General features: G+C 45.5%; 1 protein-coding gene across 3 annotated transcripts; it reads left to right on the forward strand.

The window, feature by feature from the left end:
• The first annotated feature begins 441 nt into the window (after nucleotides 1-441).
• Nucleotides 442-3,057, forward strand: LOC149391927 (3-dehydrosphinganine reductase TSC10A-like). Of its 3 annotated transcripts, none has more exons than XR_016300002.1 (5): nucleotides 442-1,132; nucleotides 1,538-1,685; nucleotides 1,950-2,246; nucleotides 2,360-2,440; nucleotides 2,729-3,057. XR_016300002.1 is itself a non-coding variant. In XM_089618549.1 (4 exons), exons 1-3 carry the CDS (start codon nucleotides 596-598, stop codon nucleotides 2,240-2,242), a joined length of 978 nt encoding a protein of 325 aa, XP_089474675.1. In that variant the 5' UTR covers nucleotides 443-595; the 3' UTR covers nucleotides 2,243-2,246; nucleotides 2,360-2,696. The 3 variants fall into 3 exon arrangements, 1 of the variants encoding a protein (XP_089474675.1); XR_016300003.1 differs by having other exon boundaries at nucleotides 2,746-3,057; XM_089618549.1 differs by lacking the exon at nucleotides 2,729-3,057 and having other exon boundaries at nucleotides 443-1,132; nucleotides 2,360-2,696.
• The last annotated feature ends 7,731 nt before the right edge of the window (nucleotides 3,058-10,788 follow it).

Here is a 10,788-nt window from a genome sequence, read left to right on the forward strand (position 1 = left end):
TCGTGAAAATTGTAGTAATAAAACTAAATTGGAAATTCCTCAATTAAACATTTTTTTTACTCACGTTTGAATTGAAATTAAAATACTGATACAATTTCTTCCCTTTTTAAATCAGACAGATTTATATCTGAAAGAAGTTGCCAATAAATTTTTTTTAAATGAACATGTGTCTTTTTGTTAGAAGTGTTCTAAAAATCTCTGCGATCGAGTAAATAGTTTTACGAACAAACGGATCGGGTCGTATTGAAAAATAGAAAGATTAGGTTTTCGTCATTTTTTTTTTTTTTTTGGAAAATCACAAATATGTAATCAAATATATATCAAATTCCACTTTGCATTAAATTTTGGCACTTTTTCAACTAGAAATAAAAACTAAGAACCAAATTGTCATCGGATTAAAACACTCGGCAAATTTTAGCTACAAAAGAATGGACTAAAACTGGCAATAATAGATCTATTGAACAATATTTATAATAATTAATTACAACCACCATTCTACTACGGTCGTTCTCTTCTCCCTCCTTCAAATCAAAACCAAGACTAACATCCCACTCTCTTCCTAATCAAGTTCAAAGTAAAATCGAAGCCTCCAACAATGGCGGATTCAAGTTGGTTCCTACTATTACTCACCGTCTTCCTCGTCCCTCTCTTTCTCCTCGCCGTCTTGTATTTCGTCGTCCGGCCGAGGCCGGTGAGAGTTCAGATCAAGAACCGCCATGTTTTCATCACAGGAGGATCGAGCGGAATCGGTCTCGCGCTCGCGCACCGCGCGGCGGCGGATGGCGCTAGGGTTTCGCTCCTAGCTCGGTCGCCGGAGAGGCTCCAGGAGGCGCGTGAGGCGATCCGGCTCGCTACCGGCGTAGACGCGGCGGTATACGCCGTCGACGTCCTTAATGCCGACGCCGTGGCGAAGGCGATATCCGAGGCGGGAGCGATTGACGTGTTGGTAGTGAACCACGGCGTGTTCGTGCCGACGGAGCTGGAGAAGCAAAGCTTGGAAGAGGTCAGGTCCATGATCGACGTGAATGTGATGGGAAGCTTCCATGTGATCAAAGCCGCTTTGCCGGCGATGATGGAGAGAGAGAATCGTGGATCTGCTTCAATTGCCTTAATGTCATCTCAGGCTGGTCAGGTAAGATTAGCGAGGGTTTCTGGTTTTGATTATATTTTATTTACAGTGATTGGTTGACACTTGATTACGTCTCTGGGGTTCTTGAATTTGGAGTCATATTTGTTAGACATAAAAGGTGATAATTAGCTTAGCTAAGATTTGATACAGTTTGAGAATTTCGAATTTGATTCCGATTTGATTTTAAATGTGAATGGAATGATTGTGCTAGTTGAGCTTTCTGCCATAGAGTTGATCAGTTTACAGAGAATTGATTTAGATGCAATTCTGTTAACTTTGTATCAGTAATTTGAAGAGAACTTGTTTGTTGATTGATTTTATAGCTCAAAACTGTTTGGTCAAGTAGTATAGAGATTTGGAATCTTTTGAGGGTCCTAGACTCAAAACTGTGTTTTCTTTTTTATCAAGGTCGGAATATACGGATACACAGCTTACTCAGCAAGCAAGTTTGCTCTCCGAGGCTTGGCTGAGGCATTGCAACAAGAAGTTATTGCACATGACATTCACGTATCTCTTATATACCCTCCAGATACGGAAACTCCTGGCCTAGCTGAAGGTATGTAGTACCAAAAAAGAAATAATTTTTTCATCCGAATTCTAGAAGTTGGAATGTGTGTAATTTATTAGACGTGGTTATGAGTTGGATTATTGGAAATAAAAAACGAGTGTCGGAACTACACGCAAGTGATAATTCCATCAATTTCGGTAGACAGATTGTAAATATAGTATGAATCCAACATATATAGGCTCTATTTTATCTTATCTTTTTCATTGTGCTGTAGTATTTTCTCTATTCTGCTTAAAGTTTTGGATATTGCAGAGAATAAGAGAAAACCAAAGCTCACGACAATCATAGCTGATTCCTCACCTGCCATGAAAGCCGAAGAAGTAGCGAAAAAAGCTATGGATGGGATAAGATCCGGGAGATTTATCGTTCCTTGCAACTTTGAGGGGCTCTTGTTGTCCATAATAACTGCTGGATTATCTCCTCAGAGATCATATCTAATGGCATTCGTTGAGGTTGTCACAATGGGCTTTGTTCGTATGGTGGCTCTGTGTTTCCAGTGGAAGTGGTATAGTAACATAGAGAAGTGGCACTCTAAAAAGAAGTAGAAAGGTATTCTCTTTTTTTCAATTTTTTTTAGTTCTTTCTTATTCTCAGATTAACCTACAAAGTAATTGAGTCACTTTGGATAGATTTTAAGCTTGTGTACTTTTATCCTTGGCCAGAGTTAATTGCCGACTGTTTTGTCTTCGTTTGGTGCTTTGGAATTGGATCTTCAAGGTGTTGCTCGGTCATCGCTTTAAAAGGTATTATATGGTCCATTTTTCTACTAGGCCACCTCATTTTTCATGGTATGGCTTGTTGTAGTACCTGATATCTCTAGCCAAAGCAGTGACAGAATAATGTATCTCTATTACGTGTTATTCCTTGCTCTTTTTGAGTCTTGAAATTCTTGTCGATGGTATTTTTATATTTTTTGACAGAGAGTTAATTGGTTATTAGAATATTAGGCATAATAAAGCTATGCACTAAATTTGATTGTGCATGCCATAAGTTTAATGATTTATTTTTTTCTTTTTTAATTTCTGAAACAGTTCTTGTACTTCATCAGGAAGAAAAATATGGCTAAAATATCTCTTGAAGTTGAACATATGGAGAAATTTGTGATGCATTCTTGCTAATGAGACATTGTTACCTCAGAGACATTAGTAAACTGAAGTTAGAAACTTTAAGTCCATCGTGAGTCGTGACTCTGTAAAGTTTATCGAAGTAAATGGTGGTACAATATGTACAGTACTAATGAAGCTCGTTCAATAACAACATGAACTGGTCCTCATTCACGTTTAGTTTCTTGTATTTTTAAGTGCCATGAAAAAACAGGAAATCAAACGATGTAAAATAGATTTATATAACAAACCAGAGCATACTAATATATATATATAGATATAAGTGCATGTATAGTAGCGTCTCCAACATTATATCACTTGCATTGTTGCTTTGCCTTCCTGATTATAGCTCAGTCTAAGGAAGAGAATAAGAAAACAAAAGGTTTGGCAATCATAAGAGCATTTTCAGGGTTTCGCTTAACTTATGCCGGTTTAAGCATTTGAAAATGTGCCATTTCTTTAGGGCTTCGTGGAATCTCGATCGTGGCCAATGATCCTTTTACTTCTATCATCATCAATCACCATGGCCATCTATATCTACAACATTTTTTTTAGCAGGAAGTAACAAAACCATGAATTAAAAAAAAATTAATAATAAACGAGTTCGGGGATCCTGTTAATATAAGAAAAACAAGGCTGAATTACTGCAGATCTAAAAGTACAAGAACATGCAAATAACGGAATTTGTTAAGAGAACTTCTGATTGTATAGGATCTTATTCTGTTGAGAGTACAGACTAATTCTGTTATAATTTAAACGGTACAGCCTTGGTTTGTGATAATTTCTGTAATACTATGACTCCAGCCAAACCAGTTTTCAAGTTTATCGTTTAAATTAAGAAAATGTTGCGCTTTGACCCTCTAGAATCTCGTATATTGCCGGAGGATCCATTTTTGAGGAGTCTTTACTCAACTGAAGTGTGATTTTGATGTAGGCGGAGCCATGTGAAATCCTGCTTTAACTCTTGAAAACATAAAATTTAAATATAAAAAAATTAATAAGTTTCGACTTATGTACTGGTATTGTTAGAAAATGAAGTAAAATAATTTTAATTTTTAGGAAATAAAATTACTCAGAGTAAACTAAATAAATTACAAAGATAAGGCACGATTATAATCTATCCCCAATCACGGTTTGACTTCTAGGTTTGTGACTTTGTGTACAACACTGCCTTTCAAATTTGTCGCCCCATTGTCGTTAATTATACGCTTGAAGTTTTGGATCGGTTTTTAAAACGTATGCTAAATGGGGTTTTTTTCAATCAAAATGGTCAAACCCGGTTATCCTTTTAGTAATTGGGATCCTAAAAAACACGTGTTGTGCCAAAATTTCCGAGTGAAAGACTCTGAAGCAAATGTGTCTCTATCACCACTTCATAAATCCCACATTAAAAATAAACTACCAATTTTTTTAGACGAAACAAATTGAAAACTCATACAGATAAAGCATGTTAAAAATCTTATATTGAAAAAAAAAAATTGAAAACTAACAAAGTTTACTAGGCCGTGAGTTATTCTCTTTTGAGAAGAGGCTTGTATGCTTTCAAGTTTCAAGTACTTCGTTCCACAATCTCACCAAAAACTTTTGAACAATGTTTTTCTCTCCGTACAAAAGCGATTTCCGGCGCGCTCTCTCTCTTCTCTCTTCTTTGTGCTGATAGGGGTGTGAAGAGTGCGAGCAATTAATCGGTTTGGCGGTGGGACAGTCTCACGGTCCCTAGGGTAATCCATGTGTCCTGATGGCGCATCAGCGGGGCGAATCGGAGATAGCAAGTGGCGAAGCGAGCTCCCAGACGCTGTCATTCCGGGTCTCTGATTTCGAGCCCGGGGATCGGGATGGGAATAGTCGCACGATCGAAGGGGAGAACCATGTTCTTCTGGGCCGGCTTTTGGGGAACAAACCTCTCAGCAGAGGCACGATTGCGGCGGTTCTCGGAGGGGCTTGGAAGAAGATGGGTCAGTGGTCGATCTCGGAAGTGGTCCCGGGTACGTTCAAGCTCTCATTCCGGCGTCTCGAGGATATGAATGTAGCTCTGGAGAGACGCCCCTGGACAATTCGTGGGGCCCAATTTTTGCTTGAGGCGTGGCCGGAGTCGAAGACCATAGGGGAAGTTCAGTTTAATCATTGTCCGTTTTGGGTTAGACTGGTCGGCTTGCCCCCTGTTTTGAATAACGAACCTTCTGTTAGGCGGTTCGCGGCCAATTTTGGCGAGATCCTCAGCTGTAGGATTGGAAGGAACGCCAAGTTCGGAACGATGGTGCGGTTCCGGGTGCTGATTCCCCTGCAAAAGGCGTTGTGTCCTGGATTCTTCATCGACAGGGAGGAGCAACCCTCGTTGTGGATTCAAGCCAAGTTTGAGAACCTTGGCACTCTATGCTACGGGTGTGGGATTCTTGGGCATAGTAGCGGTGAATGACTCCTGAAAGAAGACGTGCTCATCACAAAAGAGGGGTTACAGTCCCCATGTTTGGAGAGTGGATTAATGCTAACTCCCTGATTGCAGATTGCTTCAGCGGCGGAGGACGGAGGAAACTACTTGGTACCCAACGAGGCACAGAGGTGGCGGCGGGTGGAGACAAGGATGCTAGGGTTTCTGGGGGAGATCTCGAGGTGAGAGAGTTGGCACAGTCGTTGGGTAACTGCGGCCCTCTGTCCACTGGGGGTTCCGTCGCAGGGTCTGCGGCGCCTGCATCTGATGTTGTCGAGAGAGTTTCCGTTTGCGGAGAAGAGTTGAGAACCGGCATGCTGACAAATGATCCTAATTCAAAACCTCTATCCCTTTTGGGAGAAGGACGGGGAAAAAAGAAGATTAGTGGGGGGGCCCACTTTACGGCTGTTAGTGGGACTGGGCTCACGAAGTCCCCTAAGCCCAAGATGTCTAGAGGAAAGGTAAGAAGGAAAGTGGGCTTGACCAAGGGTGGTGTTAAAAGCCCAAACGAGTTGGAGTTGGTGGATATACCACTCGGCCTATCTCATCCTCTTAGGCATATTTCTCATTCTTCTTCTTTCAAAACTTTGGCGAACCAGACCGAGGGTTCCCTTCACGAAGTCCAGGTGGTCTAGAAGTTGACTGTTTCGCCGGGGCCAATCCGAGCCGGAGAGGATGTGGGGGACCTGGAGGTTGAGTTTCGAAGTAAAAGACGTCGTACTGAGCTTGCATCGGAAGTGGCGGCATCGACCCCGACTTCGGAGGAACCCATTCTTATGTCGCCAAAAGTGCTCTCCAATCTGCTAGGGGAGAACTGGGGTGACGAGGCTGAGAAACGAGGCTGGTGGGCAGATGGCTCGGTCAGACGAGGAGAGATTGGAGTCATCCCGAACACAGAACCAAAAGAAGAGATATCGGCGGCCGGCCTCGGGCGGGCTGTCCGGACGCCATGAAAACCTTATGCTGGAACGTCCGGGGACTGGGAAGTCCCGGGGCGATCGGCCGCTTACGGAACCTCATCCGTGAGCGGAACCCGGACATCCTTTTTCTTTCGGAGACGAAATTGAAAGGACGGCGGGTGGATAGATTGAAATGGCGTTTGGGTTTTTCTAATGGTTTTGGTGTTCCGACGGTTGGGTTGAGCGGTGGTCTTTTTCTTCTGTGGAAAGATGGGATCGACGTACGGATTAGAAGTTTCAGCAAGGGGCGCATAGACTCATTCGTGGAGGACGAGAATGGGGTGGCGTGGCGGCTCACGGGATTTTACTGCGAGCCTAAAGAGTCTAGTCGTCACGTTTCCTGGGAGCTATTACGTCGTGTGAGCGTGGGGTCAACCGGTCCGTGGCTTTGTACTGGGGATTTTAATGAAGTCCTTTACGATCACGAGCACCTCAACAGAACGAGGAGACGGGCGCACGACATGATTAAATTCGGGGAGGCTCTAGAGGCATGTGGGCTCGCCGATTTGGGTTTTGAAGGAGAACTTTTCACTTGGGATAATAGGCAAGCTGACGACTCCAATGTTCAGTGCCGCTTAGACCGAGCATGCGCGAATAGAGAATGGCTTTCCCTTTTTCCTTCCGGGGCTGTGGAAGTGCTTGACTTCTATGGTTCAGATCATCGAGCGCTTCTTATTACTACGGGGTCAGAGGGCTTGACGAGGAACGATGCGAGAACGACTCGTAAGCGATGGGCATTTGAACCGGGGTGGCTCACCCACTCGGAGTGCCGTGATGTTATCAGAAGGGCTTGGGAGGCTGGAGCAAAGCAAGATTTTTGGGTTCAGGCCCGGTTGGAGCTGTGCCGACGTGAGTTAAGGAGGTGGGCGGCTCTTTCGTTTAGTCATCGAGCTAAGCGTATACGTGAGCTGCCGGCGCAGGTCGAGGCTATCAACTGTGAGGCTAGAACGCAGGATAATCTTTTGGTGGCTACCAAGTTGAACAAGGAGCTGGAGTCGTTGATTTTGGTGGAGGAGTATTATTGGAGACAGCGGGCTCGGGCCGAGTGGCTGAAAGGGGGTGACAAAAACATAAAGTACTTTCACGCTCGAGCTTCTAGAAGGAAGAACCGGAACTCTATTCGGGGACTAGTCAACGAAGATGGGGTTTGGGTTTCAGACGAGATTGAGGTTCAGGGAGTAGTGGATAGATACTTCAAGGGGATCTTTCGTTCGAACGGAGCAAGCGAGGACGATTTCAATAGGATTACGGCCGAGAATGTCACAAGCCTGGGAGCTGAGACCCAAGCCTATACCGAAGAGGATTTCAGTGTGGAGGAGGTCAAAAAGGCACTTTTTGCGATGGGCCCGACCAAAGCACCAGGCCCGGATGGTTTTCACGCTCTTTTCTTCCAGAAAAATTGGGATGCGGTGGGATCAGATCTCACTCGTGAGTGTCTTGATGTTCTGAATTCGGGAGCTGATGTTTCGAGGTGGAACGAGACTCACTTAGTCTTGATCCCAAAGGTGAAGAACCCCCGGCATGTGACGGAGTTTAGGCCCATTAGTCTCTGCAATGTGGCTCTAAAAATTGTCACAAAGGCTATTGCGAATCGAATCAAAGGAGTTCTTCCCCTTATTATTTCTGAGACCCAAAGTGCATTCGTTCCGGGCCGCCTCATTTCCGATAACGCTGCTATTGCCTACGAACTCCTTCATTCCATCAAGATGCGCACGAAAGGAAAACAGGGTTTCATGGCGATAAAGCTCGACATGAGCAAAGCTTATGATCGGGTGGAGTGGGGCTTTGTGACGGCGATGATGAAGCGCATGGGTTTCGGGCCGAAACTCATTGCCACGGTGTTTCGATGTATTTCATCGCCGGTGTTCTCAGTGGTCGTTAATGGTCGAGTGGGAGGCGTGATTACTCCGACTCGCGGCCTTCGTGTAACTGCCCCCTTTCCCCTTATTTGTTCTTGTTATGCGCGGAAGGTTTCTCGGCTCTCATTCGGGGTCAAGAACGGCTGGGGATTCTCAAGGGATTCAAGTGCTGCCCGGCGGCTCCTTCGGCGTCACATTTGTTGTTCGCGGATGACAGCTTGTTGGTGTGCGAGGCCGAGGGGTCTAATGCGCGTGCGATCCGTCACATCCTATCCGTGTATGAGTCTGGTTCCGGGCAGCGAGTCAACCTCAACAAATCAGTGTTTTGCGTGTCTCAGAACGTGTCGACGGAGACAGTGGCAAGCTTAACTAGGTCGCTTGGAGTACCTAATGTGGCGGAGCTAGAGTCGTATTTGGGGCTACCTGTTAATGTGGGGAGACACAAGTTGGCGGTGTTTGGTAAGATAAATGAGCGTATCCGGAAGCAGCTATGCTCGTGGCGTGCTAGAATTTTCTCTTCGGGAGGTCGAGAAATATTGGTTAAAGCGTTGGCACAGGCGATCCCCACATACACGATGAGCTTATTCAAGCTCCCAGCTACTTTACTCGGTGAGATTCAAGGCTTGATTGCCCAATTTTGGTGGGGCGGGTCCGAGGATAAACGCAAGATTCACTGGAAGCGGTGGGATCTTTTAGCCAAGCCGAAGGGTGAGGGGGGGCTAGGATTTAAAGATCTTGGTGATTTTAATCGGGCTTTGGTGGGGAGGCAAGCGTGGCGTCTTATTCACTACCCGAACTGCCTTATGAGTCGCATATTTAAAGCGAAGTATTTCCCTTTAGGCTCGGCTCTTGATCTTGAAAGCAAAGGGCATTTCTCCTTTCTATGCAAAAGCATCTGTTGGGGCATGGATCTTGTAAAGAAAGGGGTGCGGTGGCAAATTGGGAGTGGAAATATCCGGGCTTTCAGCGAGACGTGGCTTCCCAAGCCTGGTGCCTTCCGGCTCGTGTCCCCGGAGCCGCGAGATGGCAGAGTTTGGCGTGTTCGGGACTTCATGGATAGGGGCCGATGGAATAGAGATACCTGGATTCCCTTCTCGTCCCATATGATGTGCATACCGTGGTTAGTATCCCGACCAGCGAAAACGGGGGGGGGGGGGCTGATTTATTGGTGTGGCACTTTGAGGATAGCGGCTGCTATTCGGTCCGGTCCGGGTATCGTTTGGCGCGTCAAGAGGCTGGTTCGGGGGCTGCGTGCTCTTCAGATACCCTCACGAGGTGGTGGAAGAGGTTGTGGGGGCTGAATATTCCCGCCAAGATCAAGCATCTACTGTGGCGGTGTTGGTTTAATCTTCTCCCAACGCACGAAAATCTTAGCCGACGTGGGATCGCCTGCCTCCCCTTCTGTGTCTTCTGCGGTGCACTCCCAGAAGATGCATCTCATGCGATATGGAGTTGTGAGCGTGCTAAATCGATCTGGAAGGCGTCTACACTTCAGCGATGGGTCGAGAAGACGGGGGAAATTCCTTTCGGAGAATTGTGTTTGAGAGCCCATGAGGCCCTGTCCAAGGCCGAGCTGGCTTTGTTCTGTGGACTCGTTTGGGCGGCTTGGTCGGACCGCAATCTCCGGCTCTTCGAGAACGTCTCCAAAGATCCAACGAATTGGGTCAGTGAAATTACGGGGTGGCTGGAGTGCTTTTGCAGTTGCTCGCGCGCTGTGTTGGGACCTGTCCGGGTCGAGGAGTGTCGGTCTCGAGAGCGTTGGACGGCCCCGGCGGGTGCTTCGCTCAAGTTGAATGTGGACGCGGCGTGGGACAGCTCTTCTCGGCGAACGGCGTTGGGGGGTCTGATCCGCGACAGTGCTGGAAATGTGTTGGGAGTCTTTGGCTCGATGGTTTCGGATGTGGAGTCGGCGTTGACGGCATAGTGCTTGGCGATCAGGGAGGGGCTCAACTTCGCCCGGACCAACGGGTGGAGGGTGGCAGAGGTAGAGTCGGACAGTCAGCGAGCGGTTCAGATGGTTAAGACGCGTCAGCTGCGAGGAGTCCAAGGTCCGGTTGTCCACGACATCTGCGAGTTTTTCGCAAATGTTTCGGCGAGCTGTAAGTGGATCCCGAGAGGGTGAAATGAGGCGGCCAATTGTGTGGCTCGTCACTGTATGGTCTCTAATACTTCTTGCTCTTGGATTGATGATTGCCCTGCGTGGCTGGTTGATTGTGTAACTTCGGACCTGGTGTCCATTTTCCCGTGTTAATGAAGTTACTTCCCTCAAAAAAAAAAAAAAAGAGAAGAGGCTTGTATATAAATGTTTATTGGATTTTCTCTGTATGAAAGCTACTATATAATCAAGCGAGGCTTTTCATTTTTGTAAACGTTTCTAACAATTGCCAATTTGCCAAAATGACTATCAATTCAAAACGCCTTTTTCCAACACTAGAAAATTGCAAAAATTAATTCAGTTACATAATGCATTTGATTGAAATAAAAATCGACTACATAATGCAGACGGGCTTAGATAATATGAAGCAATTTTCCTCTTCAAAACCCAAAACGAAAGCAAAAAAATATGGGTTTGCTCGTTTTGTCCTCTGCTTACAGAACTCCTTTGAATCCTTTTTGGAAAAGAATACTATAATAATACCCACGTGAAATATTGTTTTCATTTACGGTTAATTTCCTTTAAATCCTTTGAAATTATGATCTCGATCGATGGCTATGCTTCTACGAACCAGTCGTTAATTTATA

Source organism: Urtica dioica, chromosome 7, assembly GCF_054948205.1.
Source record: "Urtica dioica subsp. dioica isolate 48M chromosome 7, U.dioica_male_clone48M_v1_H2, whole genome shotgun sequence".
Lineage (NCBI taxonomy): Eukaryota > Viridiplantae > Streptophyta > Magnoliopsida > Rosales > Urticaceae > Urtica > Urtica dioica.